Genomic DNA, 25,887 nt, shown 5'->3' with positions numbered 1-25,887 from the left:
AGCCAGGATGCTTGCTATTGAATACCAATAAGAAGCAACTGCATTTTCTCCTCTTTCACTAAATATATGATTAACAGGACCAAAAAGAGCCCCAATAATGACAAGGGTAAATGGATGGATTGGGTTTTGCACATGGAATGAGAGGTACAGACTCTGATAGCTCCTAATCACCCAGAACATCTCTCAAGCTAAGATGAAAGAATAAGAAACTGAAGAGGGACATTTGAAGCTTAATTTAACTTTGCAAAAGGACAGATGTTAAAAAGGGGTGGGGGGAGTGGGCCATGGAATGTGTGCAAAGTCTAGGGGATATAAAGGAAAAAAGCCGGTGAGTAAACTCTTACAGAGAATTGGTTTCCTTCTTGGTTTTAAAGGCTTATTTAGAATGAACGAGCAAAGTATAACACGGGGTTTGGATCCCAGGGAATGCTTTATTTGATTACCGTTGCATGTACTTTTTCAGACTGCATCCTTTTTCTTCCTGCTGTATTGAATTAGCTAGTTCTAAGTTTATCAGATGGTAAAGAGAGGTAAAACTCAAATTCTTTTGTTCTGTAATTTTTTCAGAGCTTGGGGGAAAATTGTCTGGGGAGAAAGTGAGAGAAGCAGTGTGGCCTAGGGAAAAGAGCATGGGCCTGGGAGTCAGAGGACTTGAGTTCTAATCCCAGCTCTGCCACTTGTCTGCTATGTTACCTTGGGCAAGTCACTTAACTTCTCTTTGCCTTTATTATCTCATCTGTAAAACAAGAATTAAGCCTATGAGTCCTATGCTCGACAGGGACTTTGTTCAACCGGATTATCTTGAATCTAACCCATTGCTTAGTACAGGGCCTGACACATAGTATGCATTTAATATTAAAAAAAAAAAGTGAAAAGACAATTTAAAATAAGAGTTTGGGATTGTCCGTGGATGTCTTTTTTTCAAAGTCACTTTTGTCTCACTAGCAGGTTGTTCAAAAACCTCAGTAAATTCTCCCACCAACGTATTGTTGTTTATGCCATCATACTATTTTAAAATGTAGTAATGACATTAATTCAGATCAAAAGATGGAGGGAGGGCGGGAGAGGGGGATGAAATGATCAGATTCCAGATCTGTGTGCTGTCCACTATTAAGGTCTTGTTAACACTGTGAGCCCTAAGCAAAACCGGGACTCGGTCCAACCCAATTTGCTTGTATCCTCCTCAGCACTTAGTACAGTGCCTGGCACATAGTAAGCACTTAAGTATCATAATTATCATTACTGTATCTAGAGAACTCTGTTTTACTAGAAACATGGACTTTATTTTGCCAAAGATAACCCTGCCATAACCCACAATATATACTAACTTTTTACTTACCACTGACTCCATGTCATTCAATGTTATTTGCTTCCCCAACATCATTTTGTAAAAGGGTCTAATGAAGAATCCTGAAAGGTAACAACAGGATTTAGTTTTAAATGTGTTGACTCATTTAGTTTAGCAGTGTGAAATAAAATTGAATAGAAAACGTAGAAAATGCTGAAATTAAGGCAAGAAAGGAGCAACGCATAACTTATAATAATAGTTCTTGTTATTGTTTAATTTTCAGTATTTCAGTGAAGGAACATGGCACAAGCCATTTTAAGTCTGAGAATAAAATGAGGGGGGAAAGTAAATAATATATTATGCAAAGCAGTTGACATTGCAGAACAAGGTATTTTCTGAGAATTGATAATTAGCTAGAAGGCTGAAGCACTTCAGCAGTGAAACTGAGATTTGCTAACCAAGAGCCACTATTACATTATCCCTCTGAATATATAACACTGAACCCACGTACACCCAAACCAAGCTTCCTTTACTTTCACTCTCAGACACTCAAATTACACTTTCATTCACTATCAATTAGTGATCTTTATTGAGTGCTTACTGTTTATAGAGCACTGTACTAAGTGTTTGGAGAGTACAATACAATAGACTTGGTAGACATGTTCCCTGCCCACAAAGGAGTTTACAGTTTACATGGGGATAAAGACATTAATATAAATAAATGAATTACAAATATATATGTAAGTGCTGTTAGGTTGGAGGTGGGGTGCTTATAGGGTACAGATACAACTGCAAGGGCTATGCAGAAGGGTGAGGGAATCAGGCAAAGAGGGTTTCATTGGGGAGGGCCTCTCCAAGGAGATGGAATTTTAATACTGCTTTGAAAGCAGGGAGAGTGGGGATCTGTCACACATGTATGGGGAGGGAGTTCCACTTCGGAGGGAGGAAGTGAGCAAGGGATCAACTGTGAGAAAGAAGAGATCAACGTACTGTAAATTGGAAAGGACTGAAGTGTGCAAACTGGACTGTAATAGTGGGTAAGGTATGAGGGGATGAGCTGACTGAATGCTTTAAAGTCGATGGTAAGGAGTTTCTGTTTGGTTCAGAGGTGGATCGGCAACCCCTGGAGGTTCTTGAAGAGTGGGGAAACAGGGACTCAACTTTTTTTAGAAAAATTTTCTGGCAGCAGAATTTAGTATGGACTGTAGTGGTCAGAGTCAGGAAGCAGGGAGGGCAGTGAGAAGGCTGATCAGAAATCAAGGTGTGATATGATAAGGGCTTGGACCAGCATAGCAGCATTTTGGAAAGAGAGAAAAGGGCAAATTTTCCTGATGTGAATAAAGAACTAACAGGATTTAGTAACAGATTGAATATGTGGATTGAATGGGTGAGATAAGTCAAGGATAATCATGTCAGGGTTACAGACTTGTGAGATGGAAAAGATGGTGGTGGTGAGATGGGAAAGACAGGTGGAGGACAAAGTTTGGGTGGATAGATGAGGAGTTCTATTTTGGATGTGTTAAATTTGACGTGTGGGAGAGGAAGAACATCCAAATAGAGATGCTCTGACAGCAGCAGAAAATGCGAGAATGCAGAGAAATCAGGGCTGGAGTATAGATTTGGGAATCACCCCATAGAGATGGTAGTTGAAGCCTTGGTATGAATGAGTTCTCCAAGGGAGTGGATGTTAATGGATAATAGAAGGGGCCCCAGAACTAAGCCTTGAGGGGTCTCCACTGTTAAAGAGTGGGAGGCAGAAGGGAGCCTGCAAAAGAGGCTAAAAAGGAGTGGTCCAAGATATAGGCGGTGCGACCAGGAGAGGAGAGTGTCAGGGAAGCCTAGATTGGATAGTGTTTCATAGTGTTTCAAGAAGGGGATGGTCCACAGTGTCAAAGTGCTGAAAAATGTGCTCAGTGTGCAGTGCTCCGCACACACTACTTTAATATTTGATTTTTAAATCCTTCCTTCTGTCTGAAGCTTTTTGGGGGAACAGCAATCTACCTCATTCTGAACCAGCACTTCATATCGCTTAGTACCAGTGACCCAATTCCTTAACTGCATGGTTTGATTTAGATCCTGAGAAGCAGATTAGATCCACAGACCCTTGAAGTGGAGTGCTTATGGGCAAGGATCAAGTCTACTTACTCTTTTCACTCTCCCAAGCACTTAGTACAATACTCTGCACAAAATAAATGCTGAATAAATACCATCATTCGAGTGCCCAACTCTGGACGAGACTGTTCCTTCTGGAAGAGAAGTAGCATGGCCTAGTGGAAAAAGCATGGGCCTGGGAGTCAGAAGACCTGATATCTAATCTGGTTTGGCTACTTGCCTGCTGTGTGATCTTAGGCAAGTCATTACTTCTCTGTAACTCAGTTTTCTCATCTGTAAAATGGTGATTCAATATCTTTTCTACCTACTAAGAATATGATTTTCATGAGGGACAGGGATTGGGTCTGACCTCATTAAATGCTATCTACCCCTGCACTGCAGAACAGCAGGTAGCACCTAGTAAGTGCTTAACAAATATCACCATTACTATTAAATCATTATTGGTCTGGAAAAATCTTGTTGGGATTGAGGGAGTTTTGGTTTACTTGGGATTCCTGGATGGCACTGCATCTCATGGATATAATAATAATAATAGTATTTGCTAAGCACTTACTCTGAGGCAGGCACTATACTAAGCACTGGGGTGGATACAAGCAAATTGGGTGGACAGATTTCCTGTTTCACAATGGTCTCTCAGTCCTAATCCCCATTTTACAGATGAGGTAACTGAGTCAAAGAGAAGTGAAGAGACTTGCCGAAGGTTACACAACAGAAAAATGGCAGAGCCAGGACTAGAACCCAGATCCTCTGAATCCCAGGCCCATGCTCTATCCATTAGGCCACGTTGCTTCTGCATATGCCTTCCAGACACTATGGAAGAGTTTGGTGGTACTTGGAAAATGATACTCCTTGTCTATCCTGCCCTGTCCAAGACAACCCTAACAGAACTTTCATTCAGCTTGACTTCCTGCATTTACCGGAACACTGGTTGGTAAAGTGATAGGTAATAGCAGCTCTCATAGTAGACTATGGACTAAATAACTCAACAAAGAACAACATCCTTAACAACACACGGCACACAATGAAAAATAGGAAGCCTCTATTCATGTGAATACAAATATCTGAAAAATACAGGCTTCAAATACGAAATGTTCCAAATTTAAACTTAAGTTTTTTCTTTTTCTTTTTTTAACTGGGTACAGAACCTACAATATAAACTCAACTGATGCTGAGAGACAGCACTTTCATTCATAAGCCCACAAAAAATGGAGATTTAACCCACTTCTGGGAATTACTGTGTAAAGAATCCATAAGCAGGAAAGTAAAACATCTAACAGGATACAACAGCAGTATAGCGAGTCTTTATTATGACAACACTTTTCAATAACTCACCATCTAAGAGCTTCCCATGAAACACTGCCAGCCCAGCAACCCTTCCAATAAAAGTGAAATAGGACAGATGATCTTCATTACAAAGGCCTGAATTGGGATTGATTTGAAGTGTGTAGTTGTCCCTAATAGAGAGAAAAGAGGATACAGGATATATATAAAGCACCCTTAAATAATGAAAGTCAGATCAGAAAATGTAACTGGGATTCTGACTTGGATCTCTTTCTCTTCTTCAATGTCTGCAGCCAAACTTCATCATTATTCAGATCTAAGAGTTGCTCCAGTTAACATTATTCCTATAGATGCTGCTGAAAGATTAGGAAGCAATTTCCCAAAGGAATCCTGCTGCGCTTTGATCTCTGGAAAGTCTCCTGTCCTGCTCCTTTGCTCCTCCTCAGGAGTTATTTCAGGGTGTGCTTTGTTGGCTGACTCAGGATGGGACTCAAGACTCTTAACACCCACCAACAGAACCCCTACAGAGGGTTTATCTCATGCTGGCTCTACACGAATAACACTCAGGTTTGGCTGATTCTCTATTCGTCCCCAGTTGTGAGAACACCTGTGGAGTTGCCTCAGAGATGAGTGCCTGAGCAGGAACAGAGGAAGAGGTGAGGAGAGGAGCTCTCTTTAAGTGTCCCTTCACTTCCTCTTCCCCTGTAAGTGTGATTAAAGCAGCCATCAGAAGATTTACAGAACTTGAAGTATGAAAGGCAGCTAGCCCCAAAAGCTGCCAGGAACATAATCACAGTTTTTATTATTCATTATGTGGAAAGTTCTAATTCTCTATAAGGTTTTTTCCCCCTCTAACTAGCAAAGGATGCCTACATATTATAGATCACCTGGATATTAAAATACACCCCTATCTCGTTAGCATTTTCAAGGGCCTTAAAACACACCCTTACTTTGTTTCTCCAGGAAGCAGAATAATTATTACTATGTACCAGCAGCTCAGCAGGCACCAACACATTTCTTTTAATGTACATTTGAAGCAGGCACTTGGAAGCTTTGAGATAGAAGCAAGGGGTTTGGAATTCCTGACAAAAGGCACTTTTCAATGGTGTTAGGGGCAGGTCAGGCATGGTATTCCCTTGGAAAATATTGCAGCTGGCATTTCTTCCCTACTGAATATGAATATGATGAGTCATTGATGCCCTCTTTCCTTTCCCTCCACCTCAAAGGATTTCACTCATTTTGCCATGTGCTTCAGCCACACTCTTTCTGATTTCTGTAGCCTGATTAATTCTCTCAAAGTTCAGAAGTCAAATTTCTAAATTGTCTGGGGGATTTGATTCCAGGGCCCTTAACATCCTAGCCAGATCGAAAAAGCAACTCACTGACTCTTTGGGTTGTCATAAACTGCCTTTGGGAAGACAGTGGGCTAAATCAGTTCTGAGCTGGTTCACAGGATGCAGTTACGCAGTGGGGAGTTTTAGCAGCTTGTTATCTCTACAGCTGGCCAGTTTTTCAGGGGAGGGCTCTTGCTCCCCCATTGGCTTGGAGACTAATTGGATAGGGATGCTTCCCTTATTATTCTCTGGAGGAGCTAATGAAGTGGCAATTTCTCTATTTTAATTTAAGGTTTAAATCCAACATTCTCCTACAGTTAGCACTTTCTTACCTCTAAGCTAGCCTGCTGGAAGGTGAATACTCCAGGTTAACAAGCCTATGCATTTGAAGCAGACTCTGTGAGTTTACACAGGATCTCCAGGTATTTTTGGTTGCCGCATTTTTTTCCTTTGCCCCATGTTGGCTATCAAATTGTTCATCCCAGAAGCAGAAGCCTCAGGAGATGGCACCCACTATGCTATTTAACACCAAACTAGGACCAAAAGTGACCATTAGATATCAACAGCAATCCAGAGTTAGCAAATAAAACCAGCAAGTATCTTATTTCAAACTCTACAGTGGCTTCAGTAATCATGGATGAACCAGAATCCCAAATATGATAAATAGCCAAAGTCAAGTTTTAATCAGTATTACAAATTTCATATACACAGATGGAAGTTTACCAAAATATATTTAAAACCATTGAGACTTAGAACTGCAAATAGAGAGCTTGATTACCTGATCTGTCACTCCCCAAATGTTTAGGCAAAAAGAAAGCCTAAAACGTTTTCTTGGAGCGGGTGGGGAAATAAGTTTAAGTGAAATAACCACAAGTTAGACCAACCCAAACCCTTTAACCATGTGTAGAGGTTATATAGAGAGAAACATGTAACCTCTACATGTTACACAGAGAGAAATATGTAAACTCAGAGAATTACTTGTAACTGGGTTCCAGGCCAGAGGAACAAAGCAGCAAAGCAGAAATCTACTCTTCCAATGAGACTTTTTCCAGAGTTCCCTCTGAATATAACTCTGCCTTTTCCTGGCTCTTCCACTACTGGCAGAGAAGTTAAACTCCTTACAGCATTTCCCAGTAGCTTTTACAAAATGTAGGTGAAATGAGTCCCCTGGGAATACTGACTTCTGTCATTCTTCTGGTCCTTTCCTTACCTTCACTGGCCAGTGCCAGACCTTTAGCCAGACCTAAAAGGTTCAGCTGTAACCTCATGTGCAACAAATTGTGGCAGTCGCACAAGTTGCCTCAAAATTGTTCTCAGTGCTGTTTGACAGCATAGGGACTCTTGCCTTCTTTCTGTTTGGTGGGAAAGCTGTTACCCCACCCTACACTTATGCATATGGAGGAAATTGATTACACTTTTCACATAGCAATGCTAGTCTGGAAGGGGGAGGATTTGGATTGACATATCTCCTAATGGAAACAGGGATGAATGCTTGAAAACCAACTATTACCACCCACCCTACCACATTATTATCTTCCCAAGTGTCTGAACAAGAGACAGGAGGAAGACATTTTAGAAGGAAACTCCATACAGCGAAATGCTTGCATAATGGGTTTTCAAAGAGACTAAGGGAAGCAAATCATTTGGACCAAGCTATAGAATAGCTAAGTAGAGAAACAGCAGCATAAAAAGAGAAGCGGCATGACCTAGTGGATAGAGCACAGGTCATGGGTTTTAATCCCGGCTCTGCCATTTGTCTGCTGTGTAACCTTGGGCGAGTCATTTGACTTCCCTGTGCCTCAGTTCTATCATCTGTAAAATGGGGATTAAGACTGTGAGCCCCATGTGGGACATGGATTATGTCAATTATCTTTTATCTTAGAACAGTGTCTGGCACATAGTAAGTGCTTAGCAATTATACCATAATTATTATTATTAGAAGACTAAATTCCCCAGAGCAACTGTTTGGGGTCTATGTAGGATGGCCTGTGATGATACTAGAGAATACCAGAGAATGCTTTGCCAAACTAGAAGGATGGATTTAGGTTCCACAAATTACATAAACTATGTACTGTAAATGTAACATCCTTTAGAACTTTGCAGAAATGCCCAGAACCTAGAGTGTGTAACTGAAGGGAATTGTCTGTCTCTGTTGCTTCAGAGCTGTTATCCCTTGGAGGTGCCCATAAACAGTGGTGTCACTTTTGAGCTGTGGAACAAGTGATTTATGCCAAGGAGGAGGGACAGGGGGCATGTTAAATAAAAATGGCAGAAGTGAAGTTGTCAGGTGCTGTATTCTTATAGGAGAGGGGACAGACCAGCTGAAAAACAACTGTCTGCTATTATAACTGGACCAAAGACAACTCGTGGTCTACCAGGGACTGTTACCCTGACACCTCTCTCAAGAATTTGGGCCCAATTAAATCAAAAAGAGAAAACCATCCGAGAGACGGTGATAGCCATTACATTAAGGACCCAAAGCACCTCCAATCTCTGGTGAACTTAACCTAGGGAGAGGGATAGGATAGGATGAACTCAATTGTGGTCACCATCTCCTAAAGGCCACTGAAACTTCTGTGAGATTCTCTTAATTGCAGCACATTTTAATTTGGAATACTAAATCCAAGAGAAATGGTTCTTTGGAAGGGACTACTTGAGGTTGATGAGGAGCTAGGATTCATAACTATGAACTCAGAGTCCTTCAAATTTGACATTAAACAGTAAAGTCACAGATGTTATTCCTGTTCATACAATGATAACATCAATCTCTAGTTGCTGACCCTGAAGAATTCTCACCTTGAATCAACAGCATTATACGTGAAAATTCTTCAGTGACCTGATCACAACTGACAAGGAAAAAGGCTTTCATCATGCACATCAAATTACTAGATATATTTAGAATTTATGAACTCATACTTCATGAGATGGTGCCAGCAGGGTTAATTCATTTCCAGAAGATTAACAACTTCCTACCAGAATTAAGATCAGCTAAACCTACATCCCTGCTAATGAAGAGATTCTAGCCTAATTTTCCATACTTACGTTGCGGAGTACTCAAAGAGACCGTAGTAAGGATTGAACATTTCCTTAGACAATAGGAAGAACCATTCTCTGGCCACGCCCCCATAATCTAGTCCTTTTTCAGATTCAAATTCAATCCATAGCCTGGCTTTTAGTACATCAGGTCTCTTCACTGACATGATCCTCCTGTATGATTCTTCAAATATGTTATTTCTGTGGAGCTTCATTTCAAATCTATTTGGAATATCAGCCTAGACACACACAAGAAAAAAGAAAACAGAAACAGTTTGTGGTAATATCTGGCAAGAACATTCTAGTACTTAACCGATAAAGCAGTATTTTAGAGCAGAGACATCGGCAGAGTCTCTGGAATCAAACTGTTTCCAGCTCAAATTCTCTCTTTTGGGGTTTTTTTTTCTTTTCTCAGAAAGGAAGCCTCTCCATGGTAAAATGGGAAGTAAACAGATTACTTAGCATTCATTCATACTGAGTCAGCAACATATGCTGCACATTAAGAAAGCCAGTTTGGATAGAAGCAAAATTGTTCCACTTTCTTTTTTTAAAGAAATCTCTACCAGTGATTCCTCCATGGACTGGCAATGTAAGAGGCTGTGACTCACCAAAACATGACGGGGAGGAGGGGAGGAGTGCACAGAAGATCCTGTACTCCCACTAGAGGGATTCCTAAAAGATGGCCTGGAAGTCAGAAGGACCTGGGTTCTAATCCTGGATCCATCCTAGTAGGTTGTGTGACACAGGGCAAGTCACTTCTCTGTGCTTCAGTTACCTCATCTGTAAAATGGGGATTGGGATTGTGAGCCCTATGTGGGACGAGGACTGGGTCCAACCTGTTTAATTTATATCTACAGTGCTTAGAACAGTGCCTGGCACACAGTAAGCACTTAACAAATGCCATCACAACAAATTAGGGAAGTATCTCTTGTTGGCTTCAGACATGGAACATTTGAACAAGTTTTCCTAGCCTTTCCTAGCCTTTCTGAATCACTTATTCAGATATCTGCTCACTTTAAAAAAAGAAAATGAAGTAGATTGGAGAAAAAGTTTTACTTTGGGGAAAGTGCCTTGATCACACTGAATCAACTGCCTAACCTGGATAAAAAAACTGACGATAACAGTAATGCAGTATAGATTGCTTATTGTCTACTCAGTGATTAATTGGTACTTTGCCTTTAGTAATCAACGCCAACACTGGAGAGAGATGATTACTCACTGGTTTCTTTAACTTCTTCCTAAAATAGTCATATTTCTGTTTAAACTCTCTGGAATAGGGAACAGCCTGAAAAAGAGAAAAGTAGGAAGTTCAGATGGATGAAAATCATGTTTTTTTAGAACATTATTGAGCACACATTTAGAATATTTTATACATTTTATTCATCATGGACCTTAAATCACAGCTATCTTCTCACTCTAAGTCTCAAGGAGAGCAACTTTATATATTGGACCAGTCATTTTGAACAGAACATTTATTCTTAGGATTAGCCTAGTGTTCAAGAACTCTGGAATAGTTGCGGAGGTAGGAACAGAGAAATCAAGCAAGTTTTGGGCTGGAGTATGAGATTGGGGTACTATGGGAAGTATATAAGAATCAGACTTACCACAGTTAGACAGACACCACTTCTTCCTGTGTATGTTGTGCAATCAAGCAATCAATCAATGGTATTTACTGAGTGCTGTGTGCAGAGCGTTTTACTGAGCACTTGGCAGAGTATATTACAACAGAATTGGTAAGCACATTCCATGCTCACAGAGAGCTTACAAGCAGCTTAACCCTCTTTTCCCCCCATTTCCCTCTGCTCCTCCCCCTCTCCCTTCCCCTCCCCTCAGCACTGTACTCATCTGCTCAACTGTATATATTTTCATTACCCTATTTATTTCGTTAATGAAATGTACATCGCCTCGACTCTATTTAGTTGCCATTGTTTTTACGAGATGTTCTTCCCCTTGACTCTATTTATTGCCATTGTTCTTGTCTGTCTCCCCTGATTAGACTGTAAGCCCGGCAAACGGCAGGGACTGTTTCTATCTGTTGCCCACTTGTTCATTCCAAGTGCTTAGTACAGTGCTCTGCACATAGTAAGCGCCCAATAAATACTATTGAATGAATGAATGAATGAAAAACAGTCTAGAGGGGCAGAAGTTCCTTTCCCTAGCAAGACTGAATACATTTTAATGCCTTTTTTAGGATTCCAAAGTTGTCTGAAGGAAAACATGCTTAGCTGAACAGGCACTTGACTCTAAGGTTGTCATTTATTAGGATAATTAATTTTCCTCCATAGGTGATACAAATCCTTTCCTTTTATACTCTGTTCACGGGCCAAAAGGATGTGCTTGAAATTTATAAACATACACTGTTTCCGCTTTTAGAATTTAGATACTTCATAGTAGGAGTAGGGGTCGCCAGCACAAATACCAGAAGGGAGAGTCCGCCAAAATGTTTTTTGTCATGCCATCTTCTAGCTATAAAGTGGGCACCAAAGTCCATTTCTGAGTGTGCAATACCATTTCTGAGTGTACAATACTTCTGATTCAGAACTAGAGCTCCAGTCCACACCCCTTGTGCTGATCTCCCTCCCATTCTCCTCCTGCTCATCATCATCCTCATTGGTAGATGCAATGATGATGGTGGTATTTGTTAAGCACTTACTATGTGCCAAGCACTGTTCTATGCATTAGTGTAGATACAAGGTAATCAGGTTGTCCCACGTGGGGCTCAGAGTCTTCATCCCCATTTTACAGTTGAGGTAACTGAGGCACAGAGAAGTTAAGTGACTTGCCCAAAGTCACGCAGCTGACAAGTGACAGAGCTGGTATTAGAACCCACAACCTCTGGCTCTCAAGCCCGTGCTCTTTCCACTAAACTACAGTGCTTCTCTAAATGCATCGTTGCTTCTTATTAAATGCAATAGCATTTAATGAACACCTGTGTATAAACCACTGCATGAGATAGTGGCAACTGCATTTATTAAGTGCAACACACTGCACTAAGTGCTTAGAGGAGTGCAAAAAAAGGCAAAAATTACATGCCTTGTAAAAAAGGGAGTTTATAATCTAATATGGGAGATAGCCATACCCAGTGTTAATAAACTGTGGAAGCAGTAGGATGAACAAGCTAAAGTTTCAGAGTTCAACTATGCAGGCTGTGTACAAGCATAATTCAAAGAAAATAGGACTGCATAAGAGTTTTGCTTCACAAGAACAGTACAAAGGCTTTTTCCTTTGGCATTAGCCGAGGAAGAGATGGGTGAATTATCTTCACAAATTATCCTGAGTCTAAAACACACTTAGGTTCTTTTTATAAGAAATCTGATGGAAAGGAAACTAAAGAAAATTGATATACTAAGTGTGTAGAGTAGAAAAGAAAAAAGAGATGGATGCTACCATAATAAAGGCGATTTTCTGTCCACAGAGTAAAGCATATACTTCAAAGAAATTAATTTAAAAAATCAATATCAAAGGAAAAAAGGAAATGTTATCTGAAATGTGAAATTCTACTTTCTGAACACAATTTCCTGATCTCCGTTCCCTCCCCACAAATCTGTCCTACTCCTTCCCCTAGACCTCTGATCTTTTGATTCCATCTAATTTTCTAAAGTCATCATCATGCTCCATCTGGCCTCCCTACCTTCTTTCAATTCATTCATTCATTCAATAGTATTTATTCAATAGTATAATAGTATTCAATTTGTTTTTCAATAAACAATAGTATTATAATAATATATTATATATAATATAATATATATAATAATAATATATACATAATAATAGTATTCAATTTGTTTTTCAATAAACAAATCCACACCCTCAATCCTGCCCTCGCAACCAAACTCAATTCCCTTGCTCCTCTGTCCCTCCGCTAACCTTGTGCCACCAACCCCCGGCCATAAATTCTTTCATTCATTTATTCATTCAATCATGTTTATTGAGTGATAATAATAATAATAATGTTGGTATTTGTTAAGCGCTTACTATGTGCCGAGCACTGTTCTAAGCAGTGGGGTAGACATAGGGGAATCAGGTCGTCCCACGTGGGGCTCACAGTCTTAATCTCCATTTTACAGATGAGGGAACTGAGGCACAGAGAAGTTAAGTGACTTGCCCACAGTCACACAGCCGACAAGTGGCAGAGCCGGGATTCGAACTCATGAGCCCTGACTCCAAAGCCCGTGCTCTTTCCACTGAGCCACGCTGCTTCTCAAGAGAGTAAGAGTAAGTAAGAGAGTGCTTACTGTGTGCAGAGCACTGTACTAAGTTCTTGGAAAGTACAGTTCAGCAATAGAGACAATACCTGCCCAGACCAGCTTTACAGTCTAGAAGGGAGGGGATCACCTCCAAAGTACACATCATCCATTTTTGTGAATGAACTGGGGGTGCTGCTGGCAGAAATCTAGACACCAGACTGACCTCGATCTCAAATTCTTCCTCACCTGTTTTAATTCTGCCCTCTCATCCTTATTGATTCCTATCGCATTGCCTGTGAAAGCTGTTCCATACTTCTCTCTGATCAAACCCATCTCGTCAGCCTCACCATTTCTTGTCTAATGATCTAATGCACTTTGTTGATTAAAAAAAAAAAACCATTAGGTGTGGGCTCCCTAAAATCTCCCCTGATCCTCTAAGGTCCCTTCCTCCTCCAACTCCCTCTTCAACTGTCCCATCCTTCTCAACAATTTCGCAAAAATAGAGCTCTTGCCTCCTCTCAAGTTCTATCCTCTTGACTTGTGCTTCTCAAACCTTCTCACCTTATCAAAGCAATTATCCCTTTCCTTCTTTCCTCCCTGACCACCATCTTCCACCACTCACTTTCTAATGGCACCTTCCCTGCTGCTTTCAAGCACACCAATCTATTGCTTATCCTAAGAAACGAAAACAAAAAACCAAAACTCTCCCTTGACCCCACAGCTCCCTCAAGTTATCGACTCAACTCTCTCCTACCCATTCTTATCCAGACTTCTTGAATGAGTTGTCTTATACTTGCTGTCTCCACTTCCTCGACTCCCTGCTATCTGGCTTCTGTTCTCTTCCACTCCACAGAAATGACCCTCTTTAAGGTCACCAATGACCTCCTTCTTGCCAAATCAAATGTCCATTACTCTACCCTAATCCTCCTTGACCTTTCTGCCGACTTTGACACTGTGGACCACCCTATTCTCGTGGAAACATAAACTAACCTTGGCTTCACCGACAGTGTCCTCTGCTGGTTCTCCTCCTGTCACTCTCAGTGATTGCTCATAGTCAATCTCCTTCATTGGCTCTTCCTCTGCCTCCCATTCTCTAACTGTGGGAGTGTTCTAGGGTCAGCTCTGGGATCCCTTCTATTCTCCATCTACACCCACTCTCTTGGAAAATGCAATTGCTCTCATGGCTTTATCTAACAGCTTTACATGAATGCTTCCCAATCTACCTCTTCAGCCCTTGTAGTCCTCTCCTCCTTTGTAGTCTCGTATTTCCTCCTGCTTTCAGGACATCTCAGGACATTTCAGGACAGTATGTTGTGCTGTAAAATCCAACTTAACATATCCAAAACAAAACTCTTCACGCTCCCTTCTCATCACTGTAGAAGGGATCCTACCACCATTATCCGTATCTCACAAACCCATAATTTTGGCATTATCCTCGACTCATCTCTCTGATTCAACCCACATATTCAGACTGTCACAAAATCCTGTTGCTTCTACGTTCACATTATCTCACGAACATATCCTTTCCTCTCCATCCAAACTGCCATCACACTGATCCACTTGACTTGACTACTGCATAAACTTCTTCAATGACCTCCCTGCATCCTGCTTCTCCCTATTCAGTACATACTTCACTCTGCTGCCTTGATCATTATTCTGAAAAGACATTCATTCCATAATTCCCCAGGCTGATAAACCTCCAATGGTTGCCCATCCACTCCCGCATCAAACAGAAATTTCTAACCATCAACTTTAAGGCACTCAATCAGCTCTCTCCCTCCTACCTAAACTCACTGATCTCCTGCTACAAAACAACCTACATACTCTGGTCCTCCAATACCAACTTACTCTCTCCTTGATCTCATCTATCCCACCAACAAACTCCTGCACACATTCTCCCTTGGGGCTGAAATTCCCTCTCCCTTCATATCTGAAATTCCACCTCTCTCCCCACTTTCAAAACCCTTCTAAAAATCACATCTCCTTCAATGGGGCTTCCAAAACCAAGCCCTTTATTTTCCCTATCCACCCTCCACTCTGCATCAATTATGAACTTGCCTGTTCCTCCGCTGCAATGCCCCTCTTTTGGGATGGTATCTTTTACTATGTGCCAGGCACTGTACTAAGTTCTGGAGTAGATACAAGCTAATCAGATAGAGCACAGTCCATGTCCCACGTGGAGGTCTCCCAGTCTTAATTCCCATTGTACAGATGAGGTAACTGAGGCACAGAGAAGTGAAGTCACTTGTCCAAGTTCACACAAGTGGCAGAGAGATGGCAGAGCTGGGATGAAAGGCAGCATGGTGTAATGGATAGAGCACAGGCCTGGGAGTCAGAAGGTAATGAGTTCTAATTCCAGCACTGCCACATGTCTGCTGTGTGACCTTGGGCAAGTCACTTCACTTCTCTGTGTCTCAGTTACCCCATCTGTAAATTGGGGATTGAGACTGTGAGCCTTATGTGGGACAGGAACCATGTCCAACCCAATTTGCTTGTGTTTACCCCAGTGCTTAGTACAGTATTTGACGCAAAGTAAGCACTTAACAAATGCTATCATTATTATTAGAACTCAGGACCTCTGACTCCAAAGCCCATACTTTTCCCACCAGGCCAGATTACTTCTTGCTTAAGTGCTTTAATACTCGCTCCCTTAAGTGCTTTGATACACACCCCTACCCCACAATACTTTTATATATTTTCTCATACTCAACATTTTTCCTAATTCCTTATCTATTTTAATGTTTGCCTTTTCCATAGACTAAACTCCTGTGGGCAGGGATCACATCTACCAATATTGTTATATTGTACTTTCCCAAGCACTTAATAAATACAGTGCTCTACACATAGTAAATGATAATAAATACAGCTGATAAATTGATTGTTTCATAACCTTTCCTAGAGGCCTGTTGCAACACACATCTCAGTTGCCTGAATTCATTTCCCTGAGAATGGAGGATGTAAAGCTGGTAGATGTTGACTGAATGTGGGTGGAAACTAGGAAGCTGGGCTATTTCTGTTCTCTTCTTGAGGGGAATGATGCATGAAAAGCTTAAAAATCATTATCCTCCTCCAACACAATATCTTTTCTGTGTAGTGTGTGCCTGCAATGGAAGAACAAGAGTGGCTTTCATATTCCTGTGTAGGAAGTCGATTCTTTATTCACTGCATATGCCTCCTCTCTTTGGATGAGCAGTGACCAGGACTGTACATAGTTACTTTTCTTGGATTGAAGGGCAAACATAATGAATTATTTGCTTCTGTTTGCAGCACAATTACAATGCTTTTTTTCTTTGACTAGGTCACGTAAAAATCTCCACTGTGGAGAATTAAAAATAGATCTGCCAATTTAAAAAAAAAATCATGATGTCCTATAAATGATCGCTGGAAGAGATGGGATTCACTGTAATATACTCGCATCTGTATTATACTTCCTTTTACCAGTTTGAATAAATATAATCAAAACACTTTAACTATCAGTCTAGGCTATATCATCAGGGAGTAGGGCCTATGCCTGTTTAGAATTTCAAGTGATAAATTTACAAAATGAAGCACAACAGACTAATAAAAGGATCTTGTCAAATAAGTTCCACCTATTAAAAACATGGTTTTGAGATTCATATTACAATAGTCTTTAATTTAGATGACAGGGAGAACATGGTTCTCTATAAGGTAATGAATATTAATGAAGTGGATAATTGATGTTACTATTATCTAAAGCACATATCCGGAGAGTACAAATGTATTAGAAAAGCAGCGTGGCTCACTGGAAAGAGCACGGGCTTTGGAGTGAGAGGTCATGGGTTCGAACCCCGGCTCTGCCACTTGCCAGCTGTGTGACTTTGGGCAAGTCACTTAACTTCTCGGTGCCTCAGTTCCCTCATCTGTAAAATGGGGATTAAGACTGTGAGCCCCACGTGGGACAACCTGATTCCCCTGTGTCTACCCCAGCACTTAGAACAGTGCTCGGCACATAGTAAGCGCTTAACAAATACCAACATTATTATTATTATTAAATCAAGCTTCTGCCTCCTTTATTTCTCTCCCTTTTTTCCTGTTTAGTCGCTTTGCACCTCTGAGTGATCCAGGCTCCCTCCAGGTTCCATCCTCTTGAGAAACAACATGGTCTAGTAGATAGAGCCCAGGCCTGGGAGTCAGAAGAACCTGGGTTCTAAGCCTGGCTCTGCCACTTGTCTGCTTTGTGACCTTGGGCAGATCACTTTACTTTTTTGTGTCTCAATTATTTCATCTGCAAAATGGGGGCTGAGACTGTGAGCCCCAGGTGGGACATGGACCGTGTCCTACCTGATTAGCTTGTATCTACCGCAGCTCCCAGTAAAGTGCCTGGCACAGAGTAAGCACTTAAATACCACAATTACTATCCACTTCTTTTGACTTGACTCTCAGTGCTTTTAAGGCCCCAGACAAGAAAGGTTACCCTTCCTGCCAAAGGGAACAGGACAAGCAACTCTTGGAAGAGAAACAATATTTCTGTAGTAGGCCAATTGATAGGATTGATTTTCTCTACGTTCAGAGATATGGCCAGAAGACAGCGCTCATTGACTTAAAAGCCAGCCAAGATTGCCAGGTCTGGCTGTGCTTCCATAATAAGGTCTGGACTGGTTTTCTGTCCAAGCCACTCAAGGTTTAATTTTAGCCTGGGAAGCTTTAACAAACAGATTGGATGGGTTCTTAGGCAAAGAGCACATCATCATCATCAGTTGTATTGTATGTTCCCAAGCACTTAGTAAAGTGCTACATACACAATAAATGCTCAGTAGTACCACCAATTGATTGTTTACACCATCATCTTTATCATCATTTCCTGGGCAAGGATTAGCTACAGAGCACTTGACAGGGTCACTGGGAGTCAGTAAAAGGAGAAGACAGGGTCCCCACCTTCAAGGAGTTTATAATCTTAAGGACATGCCTTTATTCACTACATTCAAGCAGAGATTAAAATGAGGTCTCCAGACAGCTTTGGCAATTTGTCTATCAGTCATATGACAGAGTTTACTGAGGGTCAACTTCTAACATTTGGCCATCTGGGCAGAAAAGAATTCACTGCCCCTTCCCAACCCATACAATGGCATCATTTTATGCTGTGACAGCGTAATAGAATGACATCATTCAGAAGCCAGTCCAAACCCCTGAACCATACCGAGAGGGTTGCTGACCTTCCACAACTTCTGAAACCAGCCCAGGATTCATCCTCTCCTCTTCACCCTGCAAGCCCATACCACCTCCTGCTAGGATTCCCCCAACAGCCTCTTTGCAAGATGCTTTGTCTTAAGGGCCTTCTCTACCCACTCTATTTCATGCACAGGAGGAAGGATCACGGTTCTCAAACATCGACCCTCACACCTTTCTCAAAATTCTTACAGAGTCTCTCTGTTACTACTTGGGATCACGGTCTTCAGAACCATTTACAAACTGGTTTTATACTTATCTTGCCCTTTCGGCTGCTGCTAAATTCCATGTCATCCTTCATGTTTTACTCTTGCCACCCATGGCAATTATCTTTCTGAATCACTGTGCCTGAAATTCCTCCCAAACTTTTTTCATCAGACCACAGCTCTCCCTTCTTGCAAAGCCCTCCTGAGCACTCATGGAGCTCCATTAAAGTCCTACTTCCTCTGAGAAATCAAGCCAAAATAATCACACCCAATCTGGGATCAACCAGATACCCTAACTCTTGTAATTGTAATGTCCCTGGCACTTACCCACTTTTTCTTTGGTCATCTTCCTCCCCATCATCAACAGCATTTTTTGAGCCACTACTGTATGCCAAGCACTGTTCAAGGTCCTTGAGATACCAAAAGTTCCAGCACTTAGTACACTGACTGGCACATAGTAAGGGCTTAAAAATATCATAATTATAAATTAAATAAGCGACATGATCCTGTCTTATAAGAGCTTATAAACTAGTAGGAGAGACAAGCAGCATGGCATAGAGGATAGACCATGGGCCTGGGAGTCAGAACACTGTGGGATCTAATCCCACTTCTGCCACATGTCTGACCTTGGGCAGGTCATTTCACTTATCTGTGCCTCAAGTACCTCATCTGTAAAATGGGGATTGAGACTGCGAGCCCTACTTGGGATAGGGACTGTGTCCAACCTGATTTGCTCTATCCACCCCAGCACTGTGTGCCTGGCACAGAGTAAGCACTTAACAAATACCACAGTTATTATTATTAAGTGGACTCAAGTGCTAATATGCAACAGGACGCTGACTCAGAGAATGTAGTTAATAAGACAAACCCAAGTAAATAAATCAATAAAATGATAATAAAAAACCTGGATCTATCCATGGATGTCAAGGAGGATTAATTAGGCAATACCTTCTGGAAAAGGAGGAAAGAAGGGATGTGGTTTGGAGGAGCTGAGGGAGACGCATAATCCAATCAGGGAGGAAGGGGTGAGCGATGGATTAGACAGAATAGAGTCAAGAGTGAAGGACAGTTTTTCTGGGTGGAGTTAAGAGCACAGGATGGGGTGAAGGTGAAGAAAAAAAATAGGTAAAGAGGATCCAACTGATCTGTTGATTTGCCACTGGAGAGTTTTCATGAGTCATGTGAGGAAAATACATGCTACTGATGGATTGAAGATGGAGGATTTGGGGTTGTCAGAGCAGTGAGGAGGCTAGTACCATAATGCAGCCCTGAGTTGATGAGGGCATGAATCAGGGGAGTGTGATAAGGCAGAGGAAGGGAGAGGAGATGTGATACAGAGACAGGACAAGCAGGATCTAGAGACAGATTGAATGGGGTAGGTAAAGGATAGAGAGGAGTCGCACCAATGTTGCAAGTGTGCGAGACAGGGATGATGGAGGTATTGTCTACTTTTATGAGGGTTTAGGGGGAATTTTTTTTGTCCATGTTCTTCTTCCCCTACCTGGATTTTAAGCTCTTTCATGCTTATTCTTCCTTTGCAGCTACCCACACTATTGTGAAATCCCTTCATACGAAAGGAAACAATGAGGTGTTGCCCAAGTGAATTTTAGAGTCACCACAATTGGGAATGAACTGGAGGAACTATGAATTGAAGAATAACCACCTCTGGCTTTAGCAACAGAATGAGCCTACAATTTTGGCAAGGTGTGAAAAAAGCAGCTAGTTCCTCAAAGGCAGGGACCATATCTTCTTCTTCTACTGTCCCCTTGTAAGTGTTTCGAACAATGCTCCGCACAATGTAGGTGCTCAGTAATAGTAGTTCCTACGTTTTAAACCAATTTATGACAATGTATTGACTTTTAAGGACAATGTAAATAATTTATTGGGAGAAATGAGTGTTTGGAAGAGATTGAAAGATTTAATAGAATAAGTGGGGATCTGAGCAATACTCACTGGACCAGTAATAGCTGGGTTCTGCAGTCTTGGGTCTTCCCACTGAGTAATTTTACTATCTGCAAATTAATAGGAAAAAAAGTCACAGAATTAGTTTAACCATAGTGTACTTCATAATGATGAGAAGCTCCTTGAGGGCAAGGAGCATGTCTCTTACTCAACTGTACTCTAACAAGCACTTAGGACAGTGTTTGCACACAGTAGGAGCTCAATAAATACCACTAACTGAAAGATGCTTTAAGAGAAGCAGCGTGGCGCAGTGGAAAGAGCACGGGCTTTGGAGTCAGGGCTCGTGAGTTCGAATCCCAGCTCTGCCACTTGTCAGCTGTGTGACTGTGGGCAAGTCACTTAACTTCTCTGTGCCTCAGTTCCCTCATCTGTAAAATGGAGATTAAGACTGTGAGCCCCACGTGGGACAACCTGATTCCCCTGTGTCTACCCCAGCGCTTAGAACAGTGCTCTGCACATAGTAAGCGCTTAACAAATACCAACATTATTATTATTATTATTATTATTAGACACCTCAACACTCAGGTGCCTTCACTTAAACCCTTCTCCCTGCCACCAGCCCAAACCCCATAAATGTATACAACTAATAATCTTGGGTTAGAAAAGTATCATACCAACCATTCTTCAAAATTTCAGAGTGTTAGATTGGAAACATTCCATCAAAAATGCAAAATCAAAGTAGATCATTTGCCCATATCATATAAGTGGTGGTCAATATTTCAATTATAAACTCCTGTTTTTCCAGGGTCTTATAATCTGATTGTGATTTTCACTATTAGAAACAAAACATCCAAAAGTCTTAGTCCCCCAAAACACAGACACATACACAGACACACACAAACACACACACACACACACACTTTACCACTTTCAAATACTTTTTCTGCTGGTATAGTTGTACAACCGCTCTCAATTAACAACTTTATAATTGACAATTCACTCACAATTGAAAATAACTAAGAAAGCCCAGAAATGAGAATTAGATTAGGGCTGCCCATGGAGGAAAAAGGAAACACAGTAGAACACTCCCACCATGGCGGTATAACTAAAACACAGTGATGACTGCATTGGTTATCTACTGAAGTGGTATTATGGGAATTATATGGAGAAGCAGCATTGTGGCCTAGTGGCAAATTAACAGGCCTGGAAGTCAGAAGACCTGGATTCTAATCCCAGTTCTGCCAGCTACTTGCTGTGGGACTTTGGGCAAGTGACTTAACTTCTCTGTGCCCGAGTTTCCTCAAAAATTAGAATTCCATATCTACCTGTTCTCTCTCCTATTTAGACTATGAACCCCACCTGGGACACAGACTATGTATGATCCCCGGCTCTTAGAACATAGTTTGAGACATAGTAAGAGCTTATCAAATACCATGATTATTATGTTTAATTTAAGTCTCTTCTCTTCTAACTTCACAGTAACAATTAAAATATCAGTATCACCCCAAATATCAGTATCTTCCCAAATTTCCAAAGAAATCAGGCAAATGATGTATTACTGAGAATAGACTGGCAAGAGCCGGGATGATACAGTATTCACACACTACATCATTTCTGCAAATAGCCACACAGCCTTTCAACAGGTCCCATAATTACTTATCCAGGGAATTAAGGCATGTTACCTTCATTTTTTTTTTTTTTTACTACATATGCAGAGTGAAATACTTCTAATGATTCACTGCCACAGCAAAACATCTTACAAAACTGAAAGGACTGAGTTAAAGGGGATTTTGTTATGCTGTCACTCTTTTAATGAAGGATTTCTCCAGAGGATTAAATCATCTTAGTGGATGTTATAAAAGGGCATCTCAATCTAGTAAGGACAGCTGATCTACCTAGAGCATAACAGAAAATTTGAAAGCCAAGATACAGGAATAAAAGCCTTCTGAGAAGTTCAAGAAAAAATGTGCTTAAAAGCATTTTAAGTGACTTGTTTTGATAACTGAATCTGAAAGTATTAAAATGAATTCTATTATAAAGAGTACTTATGAAAACAAGAGTGCTTGCACCATATACACACACAGTAAAATATGGATATATATATACATTTACCAGTGTGTAGAGGATATATATGCATAGGTTCATGAATAATAGTAGATGACTCAGCCTGCATTTTGCACATTATTTGAATTCAGAAAAATTTGATGTTCAGACCCAGAATACAACAAATTATCAGAAACTGAGACATAATAAAATGACTCTTTTGAAATGGGTTAAAAACCGTGTGTTCATTTAATTCATCACTGTGCTGCAACAGCAGTATGAACTGTTACTTTTCAATAGTCTTGTCTCAATTAGTAATTCTGTATCACCACTGTATAGTTATTAAATATGCAAATCAAGAATATCATAAATAATACATTTTCCATTTTTCTTGGAAACTAGTGGAAAAATCTAATGTTAGGGCACCACTATTTTGGAAGATCTATCAAATTTTATAGCAGGAAGCAGCTTATATTAGCAAAAAAATATCCAGCTTTATGCAAATTCTGACTTCAGAATACACTGAAAAGGAATAGTCTATTGGGAGGAATGAGAAAAGAATAATCACAATTAAGTTTAATGAGAGACAGTTTTGCCTTTGGAAAATTATGGTAATGTGGAAAACAATTTTGTGGCTGCAGTTTATTCAAATCAAAGGCAAAAAGGCAGATATAAACCTGGAGTACAATTCACCCTTACTCTTAAGGCAGGTTACAACCAGATGTATGAGATAGTTTGGGGCAAAGGAATAATAATATAGGCTATATTGGCGGTTTTCGTGTTTCAACTGCCACTGACCCATACAGTCTTTTTTAGCCAAATTCACACCACCTTCAAAATAAAGGAGAACTGCACTCCCTAGAAACTTCAAGACACAGCCATTGGCGGCGGGGGCAGAAAGTTCATAGTTGAGTTTAATATCGTCTTGTAGCATGTCTGTCTGTTTGTAAAACCACAATCTAACTCTCAATGTCCAATCTTCTGATAGTTTAGGATCCTAGGTTGATATTTCTGCCCCATATTTTATTTTTAATATCTGTTTCCCAAGCACTACTCTGTCACTCAGCTCTGGATAGGCATCTCCTTTCTCAAAAAAAAAAAAATGTGAAGCAGCATGGCCTAACAAAAAGAGCTCAGGCCCGGGAGTCAAAGGACCTGGGTTCTAATTCTGGCTCTGCCACCTGTCTACTGTGTGACTCTGGGAAAGTCATTTAACTTCTATGTGCCTCAGCTACCTAATCTGTAAAATGAGAACCATAGATCCAGCAATTGGGGAGCCCCATGTGGGAAACAGACAATGCCTAAACTGATTATCTTGTATCTACAATGGTAGGGACATAGTAAGTCCTTAACAAATGCCATTAAAAATGGTTTTCTATTAAATCAGTAATGCCTTTGCATCATACACATATGTGTTTCACACCTCAAATATACTTAATTCTTCTTCTTAGGTAAAATAATATATCACTGGAATTCCAGAACATTAGTTAACAAGTTTGATACCAAATGAAAATGAAAGTCAAAGCAATATCAAATTGCTATCATAATTTAGACTTTTAATTTTTCCCATGTTGCCCAGGAGGATTTCAGGGACAGGGACAGTGGGAAAAGATTATTATCTGAAAGGACCATATCAAAAACAAGTGCAGCTAAATCAATCAATTGTATTTATTGAGCACTTACTGTGTGCAGGGCACTGTACTAAGCGCTTGGGAAAGTATAACAGAACACTGTAATGGACACATTCTGTTATACTGTTATATTACATTATAACAACGTTATCATATTGCTAAAAGCAAACATTAGTGTGGTTTTACTTTCAAATCAACAGCAAACACACACACACACACACACACACACGAACACACCACCCACCTGCACACACATGTTCCCAAGATGCTGTTTAAGTAAGGTCTACTATAAAACACCCACTTTCACTAGAACTTCAGTAACAGAACTGGATACATATTAAAGTGTAGGGTGCAATAAAACATGCTACAGATAGAAAATAAGGTCAGAATTGGCATTACGTCACAAGACCTTTGAAGGCAGTGGATTGATTTTAACTTCACTATGCTCTCACTGCTTACATAGAGACTTGTGGCTAAATCATCATTTCTAATCTTATTTTCTATTACTACAGTGTATTTTAATTTAGTAAATGCATGAGCATGGCATCAACAACAGATTCCAAAAAAATTAAAAAAGGAAATGTTAATGCTTCACAAGATCAAATAGAAATAAAGCTGAGGAGCCAACTAAATGCAAACTCTAGGTGAATATACAGTACCGTAGGAAGGCACTATGTCTCTGGTATCAATGTCTCCACATATCAACACCTGGCTTCCTAAATGAAGAGTAAAATTATAAAGCTTTCACTATAATTTTTAAATGGCTTCTCTTTGGGTGAAATCCCTACATAGCTCACAAGCTCAAAGCTTACTTACTATGATCTATATAAAACGTTCGTCCATCCAAGTGAATTCTTTCTTCCCAACCAGGCTGGTATACACAATAAAAAAGATAAAATAAGTGTTAGTTATCAGTGATTGCTTCAAAAAAAATGTCCTCTGTACCTCCTTCCCAACTCTGCCGCAAAGATTAGTTTACACAGGAAAGTGTTCACAAAAGAAATGCTTTTAGAAATGCTTTTACACTTAGAAGAGTACATAAAATAGAATTCGTAGTAGATATGTTTCCTGCCCACAAGGAGTTTACAATCCAGAGTTGGACACAGGCATTAATATAAACTATGGATAAGTACTTATGCTCTGTAGGCCTGAGGGTATTCAAGTGCTTAAAGGGTATAAATCCAAGTTCAAGGGTGATGATCAAATACAAGTGCCAGATCAATTGGCTGACATGCCTTTCCACACTTTAAATGCTGCCTCAAGACTGCTGCTCATTGTGGGCGGGGAACGTTTCTACCAATACTGTTATATTTTACTCTCCGAAGAGCTCTGTACACGGTAAGGACTCAATAAATGAATGATTTTTCTCCCAGTGATTTACACTTGCTTTTTTGGGGATGGAAAAAAAAAATCCACAAAAGCCTCTGGGTTGTTGCTAAGAGATGACAAACTGACCTGGGCTTGGATCTTGGGATGCAGAGGATGTGTCATTTTGCACATACCAATTTCAAAGGTATGTGACAATACTTAAGCTCTCCCAAATGGCTGACCACCTCGGAAATCTCCCTTGCTGGCAGTGGGACCTGTACTCCACCTTTGCCACATAAGTATCTCGAAAACAATTTCAAGAAGCAGTGTTTAAATAGAAACGAGGACAGAATCTGGGAGAGGTTTGTGTAAATA

At 40.5% G+C, this 25,887-nt stretch overlaps 1 protein-coding gene across 14 annotated transcripts in view; it reads right to left on the bottom strand.

The window, feature by feature from the left end:
• Positions 1-25,887, bottom strand: part of NEDD4L (NEDD4 like E3 ubiquitin protein ligase) — a 403,957-nt gene that overhangs the window by 22,960 nt on the left and 355,110 nt on the right. For 8 of the 14 annotated variants that reach the window (XM_029059768.2, XM_029059771.2, XM_029059758.2 and 5 more), the window contains 7 exons: positions 25,021-25,075; positions 24,864-24,920; positions 20,582-20,640; positions 10,268-10,333; positions 9,058-9,287; positions 4,733-4,854; positions 1,340-1,410 (listed from right to left, as the gene is read on the bottom strand). In XM_029059768.2, coding sequence (XP_028915601.1) covers positions 1,340-1,410; positions 4,733-4,854; positions 9,058-9,287; positions 10,268-10,333; positions 20,582-20,640; positions 24,864-24,920; positions 25,021-25,075 — 660 coding nt within the window. The remainder of the gene's footprint in view (positions 1-1,339; positions 1,411-4,732; positions 4,855-9,057; positions 9,288-10,267; positions 10,334-20,581; positions 20,641-24,863; positions 24,921-25,020; positions 25,076-25,887) is intronic. The other 6 variants (XM_029059769.2, XM_029059770.2, XM_029059759.2 and 3 more) reach the window with 1 other exon arrangement.

Source organism: Ornithorhynchus anatinus, chromosome 3 (assembly GCF_004115215.2).
Source record: "Ornithorhynchus anatinus isolate Pmale09 chromosome 3, mOrnAna1.pri.v4, whole genome shotgun sequence".
Lineage (NCBI taxonomy): Eukaryota > Metazoa > Chordata > Mammalia > Monotremata > Ornithorhynchidae > Ornithorhynchus > Ornithorhynchus anatinus.
This window is presented reverse-complemented; position numbering and strand designations above follow the sequence as displayed.